This window comes from Camarhynchus parvulus, chromosome 9 (assembly GCF_901933205.1).
Source record: "Camarhynchus parvulus chromosome 9, STF_HiC, whole genome shotgun sequence".
NCBI lineage: Eukaryota > Metazoa > Chordata > Aves > Passeriformes > Thraupidae > Camarhynchus > Camarhynchus parvulus.
In genome coordinates this window covers 10,664,868-10,689,135 of record NC_044579.1, presented here as the reverse complement: position 1 = coordinate 10,689,135, position 24,268 = coordinate 10,664,868, and the positions used below count along the sequence as shown (strand labels likewise).

The window sequence follows — 24,268 nt, the reverse complement described above, 5'->3', positions numbered from 1 at the left end:
TGTGGCCTCTCTCTGCCATCTCATCTTTCTTCTCCACTCACACACCACCACGGAGGGCTGCAGTTGATCAGCCAGAAGTGTCAGCTGTGGCCCTACATGAATTCTGTGTCCCTCAAACCCACCTCAGCAGGCGGTGTCACCCCCAGGCACTGATGCATGTGAGCTGCCAGGGCTCAGCCAGGCTCCGGCTGTGCGAGCGCACGCTCTGCACTTGACCCATCCTGTTGGCAATGTCACCCACTTCGGTCCCATTACAGCAGCCATGAATTGCACCCTGTTCACACTCTGGAACTGCCACAGCTCCCAGCTAAAGTTCAGACAGTTGCACAATGGAGCCATTCACACGTCTCATTAACTCCGGACTATGCATTGAAAATAACTGTGTCATATGAGTCTCCGATTCAATTTTCCCAGTTTATATCATTTATAGGTACCTTCCTGTTTATAACAGCAACTCCAGTTATGTAAAACTTTTTGTCTGTCAGTGGAGGAAAAGTGGTATGTAGAGCGCAATAGAATAATTCTTTAGTGTTATTAATTGTTGTCATCCCAAATAAGATAGGCCATAGAAGTATTTCAAATCCAAGCTCGAATGTGACAGGCATGGAGCCAACTCCTTCAAGACACCAGTGTGCCTTTGGTTCTGTATTTTAAACTTCTTGAACTTGTTTTTATCCTTTTTTAATTTACAACAGCAGTCAAGTTCAAGTTTCCAAGTAAGAAAAGTGTGAAGGCACTTGGAATTCAATAAGGCTCATACCATTGCCTACACATGGGAAGACACAAGGATCTTCTGCTTATGTGATTTATAGGATTGTATTTCTCTGCCGAGTGCCAACAGCAAGCCTTATGTTGTATTTGTCTGTGCTCTTGTATTAAGGTTTTTATAACAGATGCAGCACAGGGGTTTCTGTGTATCACATAGCACGTGCAAACTAAAGCACACATGTCCAAAGCTTCAGGAGGCACAATGGAGGGGTGATTGCAGAGATGGCTTTGGGGAATTAGTTCTGGTTTGTGCTGCACTGGAGAAGCAATGGCAAATTCTAGAACACAAAACCCTGTCCCAAACAGGCAGAGGTACAGTAAATCCCATAAAATGAAGCAGAGAGATGGGACAGACAAGGACAAAGAAAAGAACGAGCTGTCAAGGCTGGTATTAATAATGATGTGCAGCAGAGAGAGAACTGGACAGGCCTGTGCCAAGGCAACTTTGCTGGATGCTGCAAAGGAAGATATGAGATGACCTTGATAGTCTGTGTGAGGATACAAGAGCGGGTCAGGCACTTAGAGCAACACTGCAAGCAAAGCTTTGCTGGCAATCATTTTGTGCTTCTGCAGAGGTAATGTCAAGAGGAAGTCATTAAGGAAAACGAGGCTGTCATCAGCAAGATATGAAGTGGACATGCATTGGAGAAATGTCAGGATAGGGGGCTGCTAGGACAGAGGACATTCCAGGTTTTTGAGGTAGTAGTTCATGAAATAACAACAGCTGGCATTTGATCACAGGTCAGATGTCTGGGAGAAAGTGATAGCGGCTCCCAGGTCCTGAGCCAACAGAAATATTGCTAGAAGGAAGTAAGAGTTAAAATGCTTTGAAATAAAAATTAAAGACCTGTTCACCTGTGCTGACCTCAAGTTATCAGCAACCCATGCAGAGCAATGCATCAGAGACAGGCCCAAACATACAGGGAGACAGCTGTGGGGAAGCAGATTTGTAAGCCACTAGCAAAGAAACAACAGGTAGAACCTGGAGCAGATGCAGAGGCGCTCCCAGCAGGCACCTTGTGCTCTCTCCATCCATGTTCTACAGTGTTGCAATGTGCTACATCTTGCTATACCAAGATTAAAAATTTACAGAGAAAATTCCTCCTTGGTCACACATCCTTTCACTCTGCCCCCAGTTTTATACAACTCTGATGATGGATTTTTCCTGGAAGGAGAGTCTCAAAATATAGTGCATGATTAATATTGCAGCACATCTTTTTTGGTATTAATTTCCTGACATTTACTGACATTCACAACCACTCTCACACCTTCTTGAATAAAAAAGGTGTTGGGTAGATGGAGGCATTCTATGGAATTCTAGTATGGATTTGGGTCTAAATCATGAAGTACGTAACTAATGGATGTGATATATTCAATTCACTTGCACTTTTGTACACAAGGCGAGACCCAACGCCCTCTAATTTAGGGTATGTTGTACTTTTCCATCTGACTCAAAGCTCTCTATCTCACTAAGGTACATGGCTGAAGGGGTCTCCTGTGTTTGATTTGGAATTATAAAGTTTGTCCATGATTAAATATGAAAGCAAGTCTACAAATGAAACAGAGAGGGCTTGAAACCTAGGTCTGCTTGTACAGTGCACATTGGAAAGCCATTTTGAAAGGCATTTTAAGTTTTGCTCTTATCTTCTTGCCAAATCATCAGTGGTTTGACTCACATATCAGAGTTTTCAAGCAAAAAAAAAAGCTTCAGATGAACCTATTTACGTAGGAAAAGGTTTTTCAAAACAACCGCACAGGGGCCAGGATCAACATCTGAACACGGGCTGAGTTGTTACATTTTTAGAATTATTCCTTTCATTAAAGGCATGAGGGATATCTCACGCATCTCGGGGCCTGATTCAGAGTTGTAACATCCTAAACCAGTAATTGCTGTGCTGGGTGAAACCCTCTCTTTATATTTGTTTTGGAAGCAAACCTTCCAAACCCGGTTCCTTTCCAGCTCCATGGAGGAGAGCCTACCTTGCCTGTGATGCTGATGGCTGTAGCAGCAGCACTGCTGGATGTTATGGTGCAGATCTGAAAGAATAAGACTCAAAATAAAGGGAACAGCAAACTTTCCATCTTCTTGCTGCTCTGGCAGTGAGCAGGCTCATAAAACTGAAAGTGGTTGTTCAAGCAACTGCACTGAATGTCGGAGAGATACACTGGATTAAGAGCCTCGTTTGTGCCAAATCTTGTTGAGCTCTTTGCTGCAATTAGCTAACAACAGACCACCAGAGTGAGGGAAAGCCAAATGTCTGTGAACAAAGACAGTGTGACTCCAGGCAGGGAGACTGCCAAGTGGGGTGGTGGCAGTCTGGCCCTAAAGTGAGTGGATGCCTACAGGGAAAACCCTGCAAGAAGGGCAGCAGGATGGGTCAGAACAAATAACTTTTTCTTCACTGTTTTAAAAAGGACTTTTAATGAAAATAAAGATCTGGACCAGAACATGCAGCAGTGTGAAATAAAACATTTTGTTTGACTTCTCTCTCTCTCCAGTCACTCATGTACTTTCTACATTCCTTCCTATGCAGGGCCTCAGTTACCACTGCAAGCACAGAGATGTTGCTGACTTGGAAGCAATGTGGAATTGGGTACAGCACTTCTGCAAACAGATCATCTGAGATGTACCATTCAGAACATTCACCCAGAACATTCCCAAGCATTTTATCCCTGTGATTTGGGGCAGGGCTCTCCCCAGCTCTAAACTTCTGCAGTCACCAGTGGCACCTCTGGAACCCTTGAGAAGGTTTAAGTAGCCCTCTCATAATGTCAACTCTGCTCCCAGAGGAGTGCTGATAAACTTTTCTTTGCAAAAGGCTTTATCTGGACCTGAGACCTTTGTTTTGCACAGGCAATCGGTTACAGCATGTACCCCTCCCACTGCAGATACCCCTTTCAGGGTTGGGTTCTCCTGTTGTGATGCCCTCCCCAGCATGCCAGCCTGGCAGGCAGAAGGGTGGAGGGGACATCCAAACCTTTAAAACATTTTGTGCCAATTGGCAAGAAAGCAACAAGGACAATTGTTGTGAAATCTTTGCCAGATGGGAAAGATCTCCACCAAGAACTCTAGTAATCTCTAGTCATGTGGAAAAAAAACTTCCTTTATGTGAAACTGTGGTAAACTGACTCCATAATCTGATCACTTGCCCGATGAGAGGCTGTTGAGCCCTGTTTCTGATCCGGGACACAGCAGAATAAACAAGGCATGATTTGATCAAAGTCACTGGAGCAGCAGAGGGGGATGCACAGCATGACCGTGAGGAACATCTGGCTTATTGCAGTAACAGAGTCTGGACCAAGTGGATTTCAGGCATCTCCCATTTCCAGCTGTTTTAGTCTACAAGAAGATAGGCAATATCTGTAGAGATATTCCTGAAATATCTGAAAGAAATAAGGCCACAATGCCTTGCGAGAGACCCTACTGAGAACGGTGATGTATGCACAGCCTTTGGAGTAGCAGAGCCCAGAACATCTTACAGTAAAGCACCTAGCCAAATCCAGGGTTTGGTCAATCTCCCTCACTCAGGAACAGCTGATTTTAGCCAAATTAACTGTGTTAATATGAAAAACTTCTTGGTGACAGGTGTTCAACACTGAGATTATTTAAAATGCCAACTAAGATATTTTTTTCATGTGTCACCAGTCTGCATTGCCAAGCGTCTCGTCACAAGAAAGCATTAAAATTCATGCAAAAAAAAAAAAAAAGTAACATTTTTGGCAGGGCAGGGCATTGCAGCATTGGAAGAGAGAAATCTTGGAGGAATTGAGACAAACACACAGCTGGGAGCTGAAAAAGCTTCGCCAGCCACTCACTGTGCCCATCCCAGACTATTTATTTGCAGAATTCCCGAAGGCAGGAGGGTGCCGGGGTAAGAAAAGGCGAGCGGGGTGGAGAATCCAGCGAAAGACGGCTCCAAGCAGTAGCCTCGCAGGGAGACGACACCAAGCATCCTTTGAATAATGCCGCCAGCGCGGGGATGCGGGGCGGCGGGAGGAGGTGCGGAGCACGGCAGGGAGAAGCGGGAGCAAAGTCTGCTGCCGCTGCTGCCTCTGACATCACCGCGGGACGATTTACATTTCCCGACGTCACTCACCAACCCCTGCGGCCGCGGGGGACGGGGATGCTCGGAGCAGCCCCGGCGGCCGCCGCTCCCCCTGCGCGCCCCCGGCTCGCTGCGGGGGACGGGGCCGGGCCGGGGCCGGGCGGGGCGGGCCGGGCCGGCGGCGCGGGGCCCTTTAAGAGGTGCCGGCGGCGCGGGGGGCGGCACAGGCCGGGCGTGCATGGAGCCGCGGCCCCGCCGCCACCGCAGCCGAGCCCCGCGCACGGCCCCCGGAGCCCGCCGCACCGAGCCCCGCTCCTGCTGACGGAGCCCCGCGTCCCATTATAGCGACATCCATCGCACGGATCCCGCCTGGCGGACTGCACGGCGCTGACCCCGCATCCCAGCACGCCGGGATCCGCTGCACGGACCGCACTGCACCGAGCCCGCCGGGCGGACCGCGTATCCCGGGCCTCCCGCATCCCGAGCCCCATCGCCCCGCGCTGCCCTCGGCGCGGCGGGCATAGCCCCCGGCGGCCGGCGCGGGGGGCCCGGCTGCTGCCGCTGCTGCTGCCGCTGCTGCTGCTGCCGGCGGCGGGCGGCGGGTGCGCGGCGGAGGGCGGCCCGCTGGAGCCCTTCGATGCGCTCTACGCCAGCGGGGTGGAGGCGTACTACGGCGGCGACTTCGCGGGCGCGGCGCGGTGCCTGGAGCGGGCGCTGCGCAGCCGGCGGGAGCTGCGGGCGGCGCGGCTGCGGTGCCGGCGGCTGTGCCGAGCGCAGGTGCGGCTGGAGGAGCCGGGCCCGGGCACCGGAGGGGACCTGCGGTTCTTCGGCTCGGTGCTGCGGCGCGCAGAGTGCGTGCGGCGCTGCGAGGAGCCGCGCCTGGGCGCCGTGTCCCGGCACCGCGCCGCCGAGGAGGTGCGCGCCGACTTCCAGCGCAGGGTGCCCTACAGCTACCTGCAGCGCGCTTACATCCAGGTAGGCACCGCCCGGCCCTCCGAACCGCCCTCTCCAAAGGGTTACCCGCGCTTCCATACTCCCGAGCATCCCAGGTGTGCCCCTTCTGCCAGCTCTCCCGAGCCGTACAGGTGTGGTCCGCACGACGTTCTCTCTGGTGTGTGCGGTCAGTGGTCATGGCCAGTTCCTGAGACATGGAATCCTGGATAGCAACGTAGATTCTCTCCAGCTTTGGTTCACCTGTGCTTTACCTGTCCTGTTTTGGGTGTTTTTTCTATTTGCTTTGGGGAAAGGATGTTTTTGTTTTAATGTAACACAGTATAATTCTGAAAATTGCCTGCCTTCAGTTTGCAGAGAAAAACCCCTCAGTAACCCCCAACGCCCTCTGCCAGAGGTGTTTCCCTTTCAGACAACCTGAACTGATCTCATATTTCTGGAGCTGGGACTGTAGGTGAAGCTGGAAAGCTGGAATGTACATAACCTGTGTTCCAGGGACCTGATGGTCATTGTCCTGATGTGATGTGAAGTACTTTGCAGTATTTCTGGAAAGTAACAGTGTGCAGTCAGTGTTTAGCAGCCGCTGACATCCTGAGTATCATCCTCTTATCCCAGTAACTTCTGCCTTATAGCTGCTGCCTTACCTGAGAAAAATGGTGTTACTCTTTGAACTTCCTTGCCAAAAAGAAGGAAAAAAACCCAGAGGGAAAAAAAAAAAAACCCTCCCAGCAACCCACACCATGATAATGGTATTTTTCTTATTCATCCAAGACTTGTGCTCTGTCAAGCCAGCTACCTGTAGTAAGTCTTCCTGTTCATGACTAGTAAGGACAAAAACTCTGGGAATTTCGTTTCATGACAAACGGAATGTTTAAAGCATTTCTGGAACATCTCCCTGTGGATTTCTGCTTTATTTGAGCACATTCATAACCTTTTAGTTGTTATAGGCAACTTAATAGGTGAAGACCTGCGTAGTGGTGCACAGGGAGGGTGAGTCTGCTGAAATCCATTTCTAGGTGGAGAAACAAACATCTTTGCTAGGCAGTGCTGGTGCCTGTGGTGCAGCTCTTATGCAGCAACATCAAGGAGGAAAACCATCAGCACTCAAACCTAGTGGAAAATCATAGCTACATTGCTTTTTCTATGCTTCCTTTTCTGTCATTGCCTTAATGTCAGTTTTACAAGTCAGGGACTAGAACTGCATTGGCTTAAACTCTAATGGCCATGTGATGCAGAGTTCCTGAAAGAAATCCTGGGGGTGAACTGGAGCTGTAATTTGGCTTGTGTGCAGTGCCAGTGCAGCTGATGGTCCTTACTATAAAAGATATTCTATGTAGTGTCAGCATCTGTGGGAAGTGATGCAAAATTTGTCATGCTAAAAAATCAATGATTTCTTAATCTGATTTCAAAGCCTTTTTCAGACTCACTGATGTCAATCTCACTGAAGAACTTTACTCTAAATTAGATAATAGGGTTTTTGTCTCCCACTTCGGTAAAATTGATATATAAAACCACAGAAAATTTTGGGGTATGGGCTGTTCTTGCATGTATGCTTCTACTGAGACTGAAGTTATTTTCCTAATGGCATCCTAAGCTTATCAAAGCAATGTGTTGAAAACAGCTTTTTTAAAATTTATTTTATGTGTGACTCATCTTAATTTGCTTTTGCAACATCTGGGGATTTTATGTTCATGCTAACACTGATTTCACTGCTCTCAGATGGAGTAGTGGATGTTCTTGTTATCTGTATGGCTGTCCAGGTATCAGGCATTGGAGCCAAGGGAAGCTACTCTCTGATTAGGCTTGTTTGTGTTTTTAATAACTTTTTCTTTAACCCTTTCTGATTCTCTTGGATTTTGTAAGCAGCACTCTGACCAGCCTGGTCCCTCACAGCACCCTGCAGTGATTTGCCCATGTCCTCACCTGGCTGCTGCCTGTATCTGAGCTCTGCTCCCAGGATTGCCCTTTTGCTCTGGCTCAACAAGTCTGTGCACAGGAGAAAATGCCCCACATGGGATTTGCCTGCACTTGCACCAAACACGAGGTCTGCTGTCGTACACTTGGATGTGAACCATCCCCTCATGCCAAGGCTGAGTGCCAAAGCTTTGGCATGTTCCCTGGGGGTTGGGATGCATCAGCTCCACATCCTCTGCGTTGACTTTGGCTGCCACAGCTGCTCAGCATTCTGTCTGAAAAGGGGAGCTTCAAGGTGGGGCTTGTGCAGAGCCCCCCTGCCTTGCTGTGGGTGCACAGACAGGCTGCACAGCTCTGGGGGTGGCCACTTCACCCTCGTGTTTTGCTTCTTGAAACCAAAGAGATGAGGCTAAACACCCTGCTGTGTACCCTGTCCAGCTCCTCCCTGGGCTGCATCACGGGGCCAGGATGCTGAGCCCTGGGAGGATGGCAGGGTTTGGTGCCATTTGTGCTTTGAGAAAAGAGGAGCAGCCTGGAATGTGCTTCCCACCTCCCACTCTTGCTGACCTCGTGCTTGTTTGTTTCTCAGGAGGGGAGAAACACATCCCGTCAGGAGGGAGTGACAGAGCAAGGAACAGATGAAAAAAATGGAAGGGTTTGGCTCTTGTGCAGTGCTTTGAAAAGCGGTGCTGAATATACATGAACTAATCCTTGCAACACTCCTGTGGGGTAGGAAAAGCAAAGGCTTTCAGTCCTGCTGGACAGATGGACAGCCTAACATTGGCCAGCACTCTGTGTGCCTCTGCTGTTTTGGGAGCAGCAGAGCCACCCAGATGCCCTGGGAGCAGGCAGGGCTCCCCACTGCCTTTGGTGCCCTGGGAACAGGCTGGGGTCTCCCACTGCCTCTGGTTCCACTGCAGAGCAAGCACCAGCACAACCTGGCCCAGTTGTAATGATGTGAATGAGACTCTGCAGTGAATTGCTGGAAAACTGGTGCTAGATTTGGAAGTTTTGGGCTTTTTTTACTCCTTTTTTTTTTGCTTTTTTGGGACTTTTAAAACTGGATTGTAGCAGCAGATGTACAGGGCTGCATTGCTCCTGCTTCTGAGCAGATGCTGAAGATATTCCTGCACAGAGCACTGTAAAGGGGCAGGGAGGTGATGATATGTGTAGGTGAAATACCACTGCTATCCCTCTACAAAAACATGTTCTATCAGCCTTTGATGTGATCATCCCCATCATCCTATCAATTACTTCCTCATTTATCCATACTTTTCTGAAACAGAAACAGTGGTCTTCTGAAGACCACTTTTCTATTTCACAGACATGATCTGAGTGTTTCTGGTGACTCTGGCATGATGTGAGGGGAGGCTGTGGTGCACTGCAGGAATGGGACAGCTTGTGGGTTCAGCTAAGTGTTTCTGTCAGCTTTGGGCTCAGGATCAGCCTCCTGAAGTTGACTGCAGACTCTGCACACTGTAGACGGATTGCACTGAACAAGCAGCCCAAGTCCATGTGTGTTTGCAAGACTTCTTTGTGGCTTCTCAATATGTATTTAAGTAGAAGACTCCTCCTTTTCCTAGGCTAGCTGGTGTTTTCAGGTAATTTGGAAATAGAGTTGGGTGCATTTGCTTGAGGCAGTTAGGGTGGGCTGGGTTGAGAAGGAGATGGAAACATGCAGTGCATGTAGTGGGCTCTCCAGCCACAGTGAAAAGGTTCTTCAGTGGGTTTCTGCTGCCATGTCCCATGGGCTGGACAGTTTGCCAAATGCTGGTGAGTCTCAGCTCTGTGCTGGCTGCTTGGTCTTTGTCAAAGCAATAACCTCTGGGCTTGGCAGGTGGGTGTGGTACGATCTCTTTGCCCTCTTAAATATTTTATTAGTCATGTCCTCCTTGCTTTGCTGCTGTAGTCATCTTGTTTCTGTAAAAACCTAGCCTGCAGGCCATGATGTCCTAACCCTGCTTTTTGGAGTTTTTCTAGCTCTGAGAGTAAGTGGAGGAGGAAATGTACACAATGTACACTGTGGCAGTGTTTGCTGCTGCGAGCTGCTGACTCAGGAGCCGTGTTGGAGCTTGCCCTGGCTAGTCTGCCATGAACCCTGTGACAGAGCACTACTTCCAGTCCCCAGTCTAACTTCTGCAAGTCAGCTTGGTCCAAAAACAACGAGTAACTTGGAAAAGTTGATCACCGTGTCAACTGCAAAACCAAATCTTGTTTCTCTTCTACCTTACTGACCCTCCCCTTGAGGTCTCTTTCCTTTGTCTCGTCCTGTTGGCAGCCACAGCATTCCCTGGCCTGCTTGCTGGGTTGATGCTATAGCCTGTTTTAGTTTTCTGTGGATATTGGTGTGCTGTTGCTGAGCACTTCCTCCCAGTTTGTAAATCCTGAGCTGCAGTGTTCTTGTCTCCCCACTTTGCTGAATGCCCCGTTGCACATTGGTGAAGCATGGCAGGAATTGTATGTACGTAGTCTGTAACCACCAGCCTTGGATCTAGATGATGAAAAGCTTTTTAGCCTGTGCTTGGGTTTAAAACAATAAATAAAACAAGTCTCCAGCATGTTGGACATTGCTTCTCTCTTAGTAATGCCAGATTGTAGGTGGAGCAAAAGGGGCAAGAGCCTGACTGTGTCTGGCTTATCCTGTCTTTGGCTTGAGCTCCCCCTTACCATGTCTGAGATGTTTTTCAGTTCTGTTACCATCATGACTTCATGTGTTGCAAGCAAAAAACAATAATGTTTCGGTTTTCTGTGTTGTAGGAGAGACTGTTTATTTGTTCTTTAAGGCTGTTTCTTTTTTTAAAAAAACAAGGTCTTGTTTGGGGAGAGCTTCCACTTTTATCTTCAATGCTGGGTTTTCCACAGTGCAGCAGATGGGGCAGTGCTGGAGGCAGCACTGGGAACGTGTCCTTGGGTCACACTGGGCTGTCCTGCCCACCCAACCACCAAGATGTCTGAAATGCAGCAGGCACAATAACCACTTGATAAAAGACCACAGGAGAGAAACAAAAGAGACAAGTGTGAGGCCAAACTTCAGAAACACTTGTGATACAGATTATTCCTGACTCCAGTTCTGCCTTTGAAAACTCCCTATTTATGACAATCCAGACCCAAGGGAGGAGAGTTGTGTATGTAAACCTTGGCCTTTAACCTCCCAGTCTGGTTGTTCTGTCCTCTGCCAGTGCTTGTGTGATCTCTCCACCAGCCACACTTGGGTGGCTGAGTGTACCAACCCTCAGGGTAGTGGTTGTTGAGACATTTCAACCAAATCCTTTCCACCTCGAGTAACTACTTGCTGCCCACCTCTGTGTATTTCACAGGGCCAGAGACTTCTGTCTCTGTGGCAGGTATGTGGATCACCTACCTGGGGGCTATGGAGTAATTCTGGATTCACACCAATGTGGTTGCTTAGGGAATTTGGTTTGTTTCACTCCAGGACTGCTGTTTTCCATGAAGGTTTTGCTCAGTTTTCCTTCGTGCCACAATGCTGCATGGACCTAAGCTGGTAATGGGGTCCTGTCCTGGGGTGAGCCACAGCCTTTGGGGAAGTGTGGTTTCATGTGCAGCATCTCATGGGCACTGACACAGAATAATGTGTAAAACTTCTTACTTTAAAGTCTTTGGGGGAGCAGCTGTTTCTCACCAGAGGCACCACCTGTCCTGCAAAGTCTGCCTGTGCCGTTGATCTTGTTTTTGCAGGATTTATGTGACATCTCAGATGAAGACCTATAGTAAAACTGTTGCATAATCATTATTATTTGGATTTTTACTATTAGTGGTGTTTATTTATCTTCAATCTTGAGAATTGGTATTACTCAGATACTGGATAAATAAACAGATCTGAGACTTAATCTCTTGGAACATCTCTTTATTTAGATTTTCTGAGAAAGCATTCCTACTCCTCGGCAGAGGGTAAATGTTAGTGCTCAGAAAGTTAAAATTATTTAGGACAAAAATAAACTCAGTTTATGGGGATGGAAAACTTTGAGTCTTGATGGTTGGGTCAGTGTCCTGGGTTTAAAACAGGATATTTAGTCCTGCCCTAAGCCGGGACACTGACCCAACTGCCCCTGCTCCTGTTCTTGCTGACCATTTCAAATGAAATGCTTCTAACATGTTTAGAGTTGAAAGTGTTGTCAAAGAGGGAAAGAGGTGACCCAGTGGTTCAATTCTGCTGCCAGCAAATGCAGACTAGGTACATCTTTGTCATGAAGGTGTCTCAGTGTCTTCACAGGAGTCAGTCTTGACTTTTTGGACTTGAGTATGGGCTTGTCATGTACTAAAAATTAGACTAGCTGGTTGTAGTGATTTTCTGCTGGTTTCTTTTGTTTTTTGAGTGTTTGTGTTTGGTTCTTTTTTTTTTTTTAATAGAGCAAATGCAAAAGCAAAACTAAGGTGTTTGCAGTTTGCCACATCATTTCAACTGGTAGTAAATTAGCACAGCACTGCCCAGCAAATCAGGACACAACCAGTAAACATCTACTGGTCTTAGACCCACTAAGCTCATTTCATACAGCCTAATAATCATCCATTTGATAGCCAGGGCTGCTCTTTTGGTCTTGCCAAATTCCTCTTTCTCACTTCATGGCTATGCAGTCGTGCCAAGGCTTCAAATTATACTAAATACTAAATAGAATAATATAGAAAAGTGCTATTGCAGGCTGGGTCCCAGTGCAGTGGGTCCCAGCCTGCAATATTTTGCAGTCTTTTGGAGAAAACAAGGTAACCCTGAATTCCTCCTTATTTCTTGGCAGTCTCTGGTGACGTGGCTTGGATGATGGATGAGGCAGGTGTGACTCACATGGTTTGAGTGGATTTTTTGAGACCTTGATCTAAAGGCCTCTCAGTGCAGGTTAATATCCCAAGTGGAACAAAACTGGGCACCAACAGTGCAGGAGAGCCCAGACTCCTGATGCTGGGGTGGGACCCAGGAACCTGCCCCTTCCCTGCTCTTGCATCTCCTTAGTTTCTCATGGGTATTGCACTTTCCCCTGCTGGCTGCTCCTTGGCAGAGCCCTGCTGCTGCACTGCCCTGTCCATGCGCCGTGGTGTGCTGGGATTTGTTAAGTGGCTTTTTGAGCTGCCTGTTAAATCTCATCCATACGTCTGAGAGCTCTGCTCTGGCTTCTGCAGAGCCCTTTTGTTGTCCTTGGCCACAGGAATAACAAACGGCAGCTGATGATGAACTGCATGTGAATGAGCAATGCAACTTAGCCCTGCTAAGCAAACTTATGCCCAGTACTCTTGAGTTGTGGCTGAGGTTTCAGCAAGGATTATTCCAATTTCTTGTACAACTGGTGATTTCATCGTGGATGGCACCGGCAGTGGTGAGAAACCATCCTGTCAGTAGCTGCTGCTTTACTGCCAACCTCCCGAGCACTGCTGGAGCCTTGCTAGCAGGATTCTGGGCTCAAAGCACTGCTGGACGTCTGGAGCAAGGAATTGAGGGGTTATTTATCTTAGTTTTTTCCTTTGGAGGTGGTATGAATTAGTCATTGTGATTGGGTTTGTTCCCAAGGAGTAGGAACCCCTGTGCTCTGCACAGGGCATATTTCCATGTGTGTAGTCTGGAGTGAGGCCAGGCTGAGTTGGGATGAGTGGATGTGAACCTGGAGTGACCCAGCTGAGGGCCCTGGAGTTCCTGGGGAAGCTGAGATCAGGACTTGGCCGGTGTGTTCCAGCAGTAAGGGATGGCAGGAAGAAGGGCACGAACTTCCCTGCACGCTTTTGTTTCCAGCCAATGTATCAGCAAGAAGGTATTGACATTTTTATTTCTTGGCCCTGAGCTGGTGGTGACTAATGAAGGCAGGGGGTCTGCCTGTGGGTGGGTTCAGGCAGCAAAGAGCTGTTCCTCATCAGCCTGTACCTCCCAAGCATCCTTCTCCTTTCCATGACAACTGGTCACTTAAACAGACCCTCCAGGGCTGACGTCAAGGGTCAGGGATTTGGCCACCAAATAATTACAGCAACCAAAATAGCATCACTTTCCCCACCCCTTCCTTCCCACATGATCCTGCTGAATCCCAACTCATAAATGTCCTTTTTTTTCTTTCTTGGATGAGAAGCAAAGCCCACATGTATTAGCTGGAACATATGGCAGGGTTTGGCTGGAGCCCATAAGTTGTGAAGGCCAAATATTCACTTGTAGCTTCTTGTTCACTTAAAAAAAAAAAAAAAAAGAGGGGAAAAACACGTTCTTTCAGGATTGGATGAAAGGCTGAGTCTGTGCTGGTGCTGGGATGGGAGGCAGATAGGGTGTGGGACAGCATGCTGACCGTGCTGGTGTGACAGGGAACGTGTCCCCTCACAGCCACTGAGAGCTGGCCTGGTGGCAGTGGCCACTGTCCCTTGCTCCCTGCCCTAATGCTATTTCTCATGTCAGGCAGGGTTTGCAGACAGAATGTCACCAGCACCAGGGGTGCAGAGCAGTCAGCAGGTTTTACATGTGGGTTAGCCATGGACAGGAGAAAATTCTGTCTTTGCAGCAGTAAAGGCTTTATTAAGGGTCTTGGGAGCATCTGGGAGGGCACAGAAAATTTGTGAAGGAGAGGAGAATGAAGGGACATTGTCAGAAATTGAATGTCTGCACCACCAGAATGTACCTGGTGTACCCAAACTAAAAAAATCAGAAACATCACGAAAATGCTTGTTAGACATCAACATGCTGCTTTTCACCTTGGGTTTTCCAGAGCAGCTGCAATGGTGGCCTTGATCTCACATCATATCCCTGCAGAAAGATGAGCCTGAGGCTGTGCTGTGTCCTGTCAAAGTCAGAGGTGGGAGCACATGAATCCACAGAGCCTTCTGCCTGGAAAAAAAAGGGTGGGTAAATCCTGCCTCAGAGTATTGCAAGTAGGGCACTGCCTACACCCACAGCTCTTTGAGGTCAGGGCTGGACTCCCGAGGATGCAGTGGGGAGATGTACTGGAGTTCATTGCCCAGGGCTGTGAGTGCAGCTTCTTTTGAAGATGGAGCCAGCCATATTCCTTCCCAGGAAAGATCAGTGGTGTAGAAAGAGCTTGGAAAATATCCTTCAGAATATTTGCTGAAGGTGTTGCTGTGACTGCCCAGGGACTGAAGCACAGTCTGTTGGTTCCCTTGCTTAGAAAGCTGCTTTTAAAGTGGTTTTTGCTAAGGCACTGCCTGTTCTAAGGTTTATATATATATTCTGAGGCATCTGTGACCTGAGTTACTCTGTGTCTTTGGAAGCAGATGAGAAACTGCAAAGTTTTGTTGAAATAGTCTGAAAGGAAGATTTTAGTGAAATATTTTAGTGAAAGAGAGGAAAATGTTGTGTCTTACCTGCATTTTTCCTATTTATGGAGCTGCTGGTCTCTGTTGCAGGGACTGAGAATGGACAGGAGTTTTCTACTACCTGTGGGCAGCACTGATCCTGGGGATGTGCTTGCAGGCTGTTAACCAAGAGTTGTGAGATGCCCTGAGCTCCAGAGGTGGCTGAGGAAGGGCTGTTTTTGTAGAGGGAACTAGGCTGCTTTGGGAGAGGCTTTTATTGCATGGTGATGCAGATCCTGATCTGTGCTGCTGAAAGCAGGTGCTTGGGGCAGGGTTTGCTGAGTGAGTGGTGCTGGTGCATCTTGTGCTCCTAATTACCCTGGTGCACTCAGCACACTGTGTGTAGGCACTGCAGATCCCATTGTGGGCTGCTGGGGAAGCTGGTCACCACTGCTCCCTTTGCTTTAAGTATCTTTTAAGATCTTTTAAATGTCTTTTGGCAGATGGTGGTTCCTTGGTTGGCAGCCCCAGTCCATTTTCTTTAACACAAGTGTTGCACCCTGGTACCCAGGTGGCTCTGCTGCTTCTCTGGGGTTGCCACTCCAGGGTCAGTCACAGACTCCTGCAGCCAGCTACCTTGGCTCGCTGGGTGCTGCTCACTAAAACTTGTTTTCAGCTTGGATCCTGCTACAAGGCAGGCAAGTACCCAATAAAACAGTGATGTGCCACTTTAGGAAGCAGCTTGTCCACTCAGCTGTCAACTGCACATCCCTTCTGTGCAGCCTAGGCTGGGCTGCAGGACTGTGGCAGCTCATTGCAGGCATGTGCTGTGTGTGTGAGGGTGCAGAGGACGCCTCAGGCTCCCCCAGAGCTGTTTCCCCAGGTGATGCCCATGTCTGGGCTGTGTCTCCAGCTGAGTTCCAGCTGAAGCCAGGCTCAGACTGGCTTCATGCAGCACTTTTGCCTGCATGGGGGAGCAGAAGCTGTTGCACCCCTGTCTGCCATCAGCATGACCTTTGTGTGCTCTCCCTTCCTGCTGCTGGAGTTTGCTCTCCACCACCCAAACTGCAGAATCTTTCTCACTGTGCCCTGAGCACTCCTTGCCCAGGCTCACCCCCCTCCAAAGGGGCAGATCCTGCCCACACTCAGTGCTTTAATGCTGGGTTCAGGTCTCATTGCTGTAGCCTCAGTGACTTGGGTGTAACAAAAGCACAACTTGGGACATCAGTGCCTGGTTGTGCAAGCACTGTGAGAGGAGGCAGCTCTGCAAGGCACTGCTTTGTAGAGGACAAGGCTTGTAGCTCCCGTGATGGCCTGGGATGTGCAGGACAGTTTCAGTTTTGGCAGCTGGACTCTTCCATGTGATAGCTGAAGCTCTGGGAGTTGGAGTAGGCTATGATTCTCTGAATGTTGCCAAACTCGGATCTGAGCTTAACAAAAGAGATTTTCCCATCTTGGGAGACTCATTCCAACCCGATTACTGTTTGGGTTGTTCAGCAAAACAGTCCCTACAAAATGATTTTTGCACTGTAGCACAAGGCTTCCATGGTGGGGTTTTTAACTCCAAATCACTGTTTCTTTAATCACTGTGCTTCTGTTTTCCAAATATATTTTTGGATCCTTGCTGGGAAATCTGGCTAGATGACAGACTCGTAAATAAACCATTTTTAGCTTCTAATCCTTTTTGAATCAAACCAAACCAGGTAGAGACCTGAATAGCCATTCATCTGGACTTTTTCTTGTAAGTTACAGCTCTTAAAGTTGTCACTGAGTTGCCAGCAATCAATACACTCAGCTATACTGAAAAGCATGGTGTAGAAGCCATAGTGTCCTTCATTATGCTTTTGAGAAGTATTAGATAGTGAAGGTTTGCATGTTTCAGGCTTATTGTTTACATTCCTGTCCCTCTGCTGCCGTTTTGCATGGTGGCTGTTACAGCTCAGCTCCTCAGTGGTGGAGCCCTGCTCAGAAAGGGTTCCAGGTCCTTTGGGACCCTCTGTGCTGCTCTTTGGGGTTGCTTTGGTATTGCAGCCAACCTGTGCTGAATAACAAAGTCCTGCTAAGTAGGATTGCCAGCTGAGCTCTTGCATGCTCTGGGTGTGTGCACAGATGTGCAGGGAGCTGGGGAGATGAACAGCAAAACCCTCCTGGTGTTTGCCTACCTGAGATGGGAGGGAGTGCTCAGGTGTAAAGCTGGCAGTGCCCCTGAATGAGGGATTATTTAATCAGGCTAAGAAAGTACTCAGGCCTAGAAAGGCCTATATTTGGGAAGTGATCAGGATTGCTGTGCCAAGCGAATGTTGCTGTTTAAGTGCCAGTTGGTCAATGGCACAGCTGGGTCAATAGTGCATTATGTCAACCCCTTTACTGTCCATCTTATTTAAGCCGCTTAATGGCAGCTTTGGAAGTTATTATCTGCTACTGAGGGAGGAGAGCTAAGCCCAGACAGCTGAGAGTTCAAGTGTATTTAATTTTGCTGTTTGCTCTTGAGTCCTTGGCTTGGAAAGGTAAGGGCTGTAGGAAGACAAGGAAGGGAGAATCTGCTTTTCTTTTCCTAGTGTTTCCTCTGTGTCAGGAGGATCATCAGGCATTTTGGAGGTTATCCTTGTAGATTCCCCTGTTGCAAAACTGCAGTAGAATTTTGGCTGTGCTGTATTCTCCCTTTTATGTGCCAGCAAGCTTGGCTCCCTGCTCTTATCTACACTTAGTGCTTTAGCAGTCCTGAGCATGGAAAACTAGGTCTGCTTTTGCTTAGCATTATAAGCCAAAAAGCAGCACTCAGCTATCTCTTGTGTCAGAGCCAGGGGTGCTGCTGAGTGCAATCAGAGACTTTGTCCAACCAGTGACGGGTGACAGCAGAGGGGTGTCAGTGCTGGGGAATTTCAGACAGAGATATGTACCAAAGGCTGCTGAAAATAGCAGGGTTTGAAGCCTTCTGAGCTGCACACTTTGATCTTGGTCCATGCTGAGGACAACTGCTCTGACTGATGGACTGCACTGTAAGTTGGTGATGGATTTAGCAGAGTCCTCACAGGTGTCTGGATTTGAGATGTGCTGATATTAGCAGTAAAGCTGGGTAAAATGTCTAATGGTGTATCTGTCCTTTAATGTGAAAGCACTGAGATGGAGGTTGTTAGGACAAACGGAAGGGAGTGTGACGCAGCTTATTCAGAAAGACAAAGAGCTGAAGTGGTGCCTGTATTTGCTGTGGGCTCACATCTGTTCTGATGACTCAGGTTGATGCCTGATGGCTTACTAAGGCACAGCTGCACTGTGCACTGAAGTGTGTGTGTTGGCTGCAGCCTGTTGGGTTTTTGTTCTGCACAGAGCTCAGATGAGATCTGCCAGACCTTGGGCTCAGGTGCAGCAGCCCCTGATTGTCCCAACTGTGCTTGATTTGAGAGCCTGTGAGCCAGACACCAGCACAGTCCAGGAGGCAGGACAGCAGTGGCTGGGTTTGCTCCAGCCCAGCACTCCCAGCCCTGCTTTGCCCATCTGTGGAATGAGTTTGATGTGCAGTAATTGCACACCAGGCACTCTGTGTGTGTGACAGGGCTGACATGACATATCTGGGGAATGTCAGATGCGCTGCGTGGTGTCCGTGCTCCGTGAGGGAGTTCCAGCAGGAACAGCACACACAAACAGTAGCAGATTAATTAAAGATGTCCTGCTCTGCAAAAGGCCAATTATGGAGCAGCTTGCTCAGAGTCAGTGGTGCTGCCTGACCTGTTAGCAGGGCATGAGCTAACTGTCCCCTCAGAGGAGAGCAGTCATCCAGCTGTGGCAATTCACTGTCACAACTGTCCTGCACATCAGAGAGGACATGTGGCTGTCAGCCATGCAGGTCCAGGGCAGGTCAGCTTCCATCCCTCTGTTAAAGCTGCTCCACAGGCAGCAGAGCAGGGTCTGTGTTCCATACTGCAGACATTTGCAGCCAGGTGTTCCTTACTACCTTTGCAGAGACTTCAGTACCTTTGGTATGTTTATTCCAGATGTTTCTCCTTGAGCTGCTGCTGCTGCTGTTTTAAAGGACCCTCAAAACCTGATAATATCCCTGGGACCTGGGGAAATTGAGCATTTCAGATGAGTGGGAGTCCAAAATCATCATCAGGCTGCAGAATAATGGTTGTCCTTGTTTTAGGCCTTCAAAGCCTGATAGGATCATGGTCAAAAATGTGACTCAAGGGTTTTCTTTGGAGTGGTTCCTGAGTTACAAACATTTTCTTGTTGGGACCTGGACTGAATGTGGAAAGCCAGCTGCCTTGTCCAGGGGCAGCAGCTTTCATTTCACAGGACTCATCTGGCTGAGCATGAAGGGTGAAGTGTCCTAAATGTCCTAATGTCCTAAACCCAATCCCATCCCTCTGTCCCACCACTTTATGGCCCAATGCCATAAATCCCATTCTCTAGCTCACCATAAATTACCCTGTGAATCTTTTCTACCCACATCCCTGCTTCTTTCTGGTGAACCTCACCAGCAAGACCCTTACAATCAGCATGAACTCCTGCAAGGACAGTCAGACCCATCAGCCATGGGGCTGAGCAGGGCTGACAGCTCATGCTGTCTCAGCTACACTGCTTGAGGAGAGTTGCTGAGAGGGATTCTCCCTTTCCAGCAAGGCTTTATCTATTTTTCATATTGCTTTACTTTAATCAAACAAAAAAAATCATTGCTGGAAAAAATAATTATTTCAATATCCCCTGAGATTTGTTTTGGAAAGCTGATACTCTGCTTGATTTCAAATTCACGAGGTGAACTGAAATTTCAGCTCTGGAGCATATTTCACTTTGTCTTCCACCTGTGGGAGAACTGAAAGAGAAATGTAAGCAAGAAAAGTGGGGCAGGAAAGAGAAGTGGCAAAGGGACTGGGGAAAGGAGTCACAGCATCAAATGTGTTTGTCAGACTCCTGTGCCAGACTGGAGGAGGAGACCATGGGGATGCTGTTGTGTTGAGGGGCACTTGCCTGTACCAGGTTTGAGGAGGATGAGCAGTGATAGGTTTGTTTCTTTTGAAAGGAGGAACTTGCCAAAAGGTTGGATTTGAACATTCTCCCGTGGAAAACTGGAGCAGGAGTTCCTGCTGGGGCTGAAGCAGCCAGGCAGGCTCTCTGTGGCTGGAGAGAGCGAGCTGGGGGTCATCCCTCACAGGGTCTCAACCCTGCACAAAGCACACAGCTGCAGCCAGTGTCTCTCAGCTTGCCACTTTGGAAGGTTTTGAAGGCCATGTAGCTCTGCTTTCACTTCCTAAAGCCTCTGTGCCAGGTGTATGGAAGAGCCAGCACTGTCCCGCAGGGGATTTGGCCCTTCCTCAGGAGGGACTCATCCTCCAGGCCAGTAGGCAGAGAAGTTTAACCAGGGTTGTTCTCAGGTAGTGTGCACTGGGTTTCACATCACTGAAACACGTCCAAAAATTGTTATTACTTTTTATCCTAGTTCACAGTAGAAGATTTCACATTTACAATAGGACAGCGGTCTTCAGCAGCAAGCATAGACACATTTCTTTTCTGAGCTACAGAGACATGGATTGCTGCAGAAGAAAATTCACAATGATTGGTGTTTTGATGGACCTCAGGTTAGCAATTGGGAGTGTCATAGCCTGTCCATGAACACCTTTTCTACTATAAAGTGAGGCTTTCCAAGAGCTTTTGGCCTTTTCCTTAGCAAAGAGGATACACTTCCCTGGCATGGGATGCAGTACCCCAAACCCTGCTTTACCCCAGACACACATCTTTGTGTCCAATTGCACAAGTGTTAGTGTGTTAAACAGCTGTGTGACGTCTTCCACAGAGCTGGGCTTGTGAATTTGGGAGATTTGGGAGCTCGCTTGTGCTTACACACTTGTGTGCACTCGTGAGTGCAGAGCCTTAGGAACAAGTAGAACAGCTGTACTCCTTGAATCTTTCCTAGTTCCTCAGCAGAAGAAAACTTGCCAAAAATATGGCACCCTGAATTTGTAACTGCTCTCTTTGTTCCCATTTGCTCATATCTCCAGAGGAATGAAGTCATTTATTTGATTTGCCCTGCTGCTTCACACTCCTGCTTATGAATGGCTGGGACAAGCCTGGCTGCGTGTGGTTTGGAAAGATGTGTTCACTTGCACGTTGGTGTCCAAGCAGAGTAGCTGGCTCTGAAATCCTATCAGTGAGGCTTTTGAGTAACTTGAAACCCCTCCCGTAGATGCTTTGAATTTCTTCCACTCTGACATTGTGTAAGCCCCTGTTGAAGTTTCATTACCTCAGTAACCACGGAAAAGCAGCCAGCCTTTTCACTGAAACCTTCCCCACAAAGGTCTGGATTCATTCCCCCACCCCCCTTTTTCCTTGAATGCAGAGCACAGCTTATTGTAGTTTAAATAACAGGGGAGAAGGCCAAGTCTGCATATGGATCTGGGTGGCATCCTGCTAAAGAAGTAAGAATGTGTCCTGTCCCCTGGCTGTCTCTGTGCCACTCTGTACTAAATATGGAAGGTGGCCTGTACAATTTTCAACATAATTAGGATATTCAGTACTTTATTTAGAGTAACTTATAACAGACCAGTCCCAAGCAGCTGCTGTTTCATGGGCCATCCTTGGTATTTTCTGTGCTTTAAATAACTCCAGAGTTTTGTGATGTGCTCTGGTGAGACTTTTCCCTACTTTGTCTCTAAAATTTGTTTCCAGAGCCTTGTGTACTGAGTCATTGATTCCCCATTGGTTTAGCAGGGCATTGTGGTGTGAGCAGTCAGAAGATTTCTCTAGTGCTCTTTCTCTTAGGGGCAGTATTCCTGGCAGAGGAACTTCAGCCTTGCCCAGAATGGTACAAATCCTCCTCAGCACAAATATCCCCTTCCCACATTCACTACTGAGCCCCATCCAGGTTCCTTCTAGCCTGACTCCTCCTGCTATTTTTAACATAGATCAGAAGAGTTACCCAGGAACAAAAAAATGTAATTTTTTGCCAATTTTTCATCTGGTTTCACCCAAGGAGACAACCACAGTGTATGCCACTGCTATGTAGAGAAGCTAAAATATCCTGTTAAAAAATCAAGACAAACCTCTGCCAGCAGCCACTACATGGAGCTGCTGAGGACTTTTCCTTGCTGTGGAATACTGCTAGGATTTGGGAAAGATTTTAATTTTTGCTTTTTTTTTTTTTTTTGAGTGGCCTAAGCCCAAACAACTGAAATTCATGGGAAACTGAACATCCAATGAAAAGGTTTTTTATTTGATGCCCACACTTCCCAGTTTAAATCAAGTCAAGCTCCACTTGCTGATGCTTGGAGAGGAAAAGGAAAGACCTTTTTAGACACCAGGCAATGCAATATATGTGCCTCCCCAGACACTCTAATTTTCAGCCTTTTTTATATTCAGACACCTATAAAATTAAGGGATTATTTTGTTTGGCACAAGATCCTGTCTATTTTCAGAAGCACCCAGAGCTGCTCCAAATGCTGCAGTTACTGCTGCTGGGGGAATTGGTGCCAGGCAGCTGCTTCTCATTTCTAGGGAATTTAAGAAAAGTTCACGGTGCTTAGCTGATGTTTTGTGTTTAGTAAAGCCTTTGCTTTCTCCCTCAAAATTTCATTAATCACATTACTTGTTCCTTAAGCAGCAAGGTAGCAATCAGGCAGAAAGGATTGATGTTATTTGCTCATAGGCAATCCAAAGTTGTTGAAGCAAGGAAAGAAGATGAGAAGACTTCTCAGTCCTGAGAAAGAAAAGCCGTTGCTTCAGGCTGTGCTGTGGGAGGTGCAAGGCAAGAAGTTTACCTTAGCTGAGTGAATGAGCACAAAACCCCATCTAACAGCTTTCCTCTTTCATGGTGGTTATGGCTTTGTTTTTTTCCTTTTAACTAATGATTTTTTCATGTGCAATCTGCACAGAGCCAGTGTGTGATTCTGCTCTGTGCTAGAGGATGGGATGCTCAGAGCCAGTAACAGGTGTACAAACTTTTGGAGTTCTTTCATCTCATAGAGCCTGGAGTGCTTGCACTGATGTGGTAAATAAATTCCTGAGAGTGTCCATGTTCAGCAAGGTGAAAGCAGGAGGGAGAGTTCCTGCTCTTGCTTTGTGCCCATGGTCAGAATCTGCATCAGGCACCCACCACCCTGCTAAGATGAAAAGATATGAAGGCACTAAAGTGTGATCATGTCCTTTGCCACAGATCACACCATGTTTTGTTAGAATTACTCAGTTTAGAAGACTAAAATAGCCCAGTAAGTTGCCTTCCACAGAAAAAGTGAAGAAATCAAAAAAGCAATGTATGCCAGAAGGGTGGTAGGGGGGAAATGGTCCAACAGAGTCTGCCCTGCTCTGGAGAGCATGAGCCTCTCCAGAAATCCATCCCTTTCTTGATTTGTTAATTAATTTCAGTGATGTAGCTATTGAAACTCCTGTGCAGGTGGGAGGGTTTGCTCTGCACATTTTCATTGCAAGTAACTGCAGAAGGAAAGAGACTTCACCAGACCACAAGGAGGGCTGAGCTCTGTGTGTTGGCAGCAGGACAAGAATTATCTCTTCATTAGCAAGCTGTGAATGTTTGCTGTAAACTGTTGTTGTGAATTGACTCCTGCAATTCATGTCATTCCCATGCCAGATGCTGTCAGGCTCATCAGTAAAGCCACTCCAGGCCACCCTGTAATTCTGGTTAGACCTAAGCATACCCACAAGTGGAGTGTGAGGGGAAACAACTCTTGGTGCATACACACTTGTGAATGGGTGAGATCAATAGGCAAACTCTTGGTAGTTTTTTAATGTTTCCAAGACAGAGGTTTGCCATGTGTTTGGGTGGATGCTGGCACTGCCCTGGGTCCCTCTCTGGCTGATATGCAGGAAACCATTTTGCCATAAAAGCTGTGGTGCTAGAGCTGCTTCCCTGAGACAGCTGACATTTCACCCTCCTTGCTGAGAAAGCCTTGCTGTAATCTGCTAGATAAGGAAAGTATTTTTATTCCACCTCCAAATACTCTGCTTGCTCAGAGTCTGGCTGTGCCACAATTTTTGCAAGGAGCGGGAGGCTCTTGTTTAGCACAGATGCTGATCTTACCCCCTCCCAGCTTGCTGAGTCACACAGATGCAGCCCAGACATGATGTAGGCTGCATATCAGACTTCCCAGGCTTTCCCACCCTTGCAGACCTCCTGTTGTGGTTTCAGCTAAAAACAGAATTGAGGGACTTGATTCATCCTTCATGGGAAGAGCAGGGGAATGACCTGGATTTTCATGTCTTTTCCATGCAGGAGTTGAAGTTCCAAAGGCAAACATTGGTGTTGGCTCTTGGAGAGATGATTGGCTTCCTGCTTCATTCCTGGGGACACTTTCTGACTGTCACGTTTTGGGCTGTGTGCTGGCTCCTGTGGCGCTCAGAGATGGGAAGCCTTG

At 47.8% G+C, this 24,268-nt stretch overlaps 1 protein-coding gene across 1 annotated transcript in view; it reads left to right on the top strand.

The window, feature by feature from the left end:
- Positions 1 to 4,021: 4,021 nt before the first annotated feature.
- The window catches only part of P3H2 (prolyl 3-hydroxylase 2), a 64,013-nt gene continuing 43,766 nt past the window's right edge, over positions 4,022 to 24,268 (top strand). The window contains exons 1-2 of the mRNA XM_030954651.1: positions 4,022 to 4,027; positions 5,160 to 5,789. Of these exons, the coding sequence (XP_030810511.1) occupies positions 4,022 to 4,027; positions 5,160 to 5,789 (636 nt within the window). The remainder of the gene's footprint in view (positions 4,028 to 5,159; positions 5,790 to 24,268) is intronic.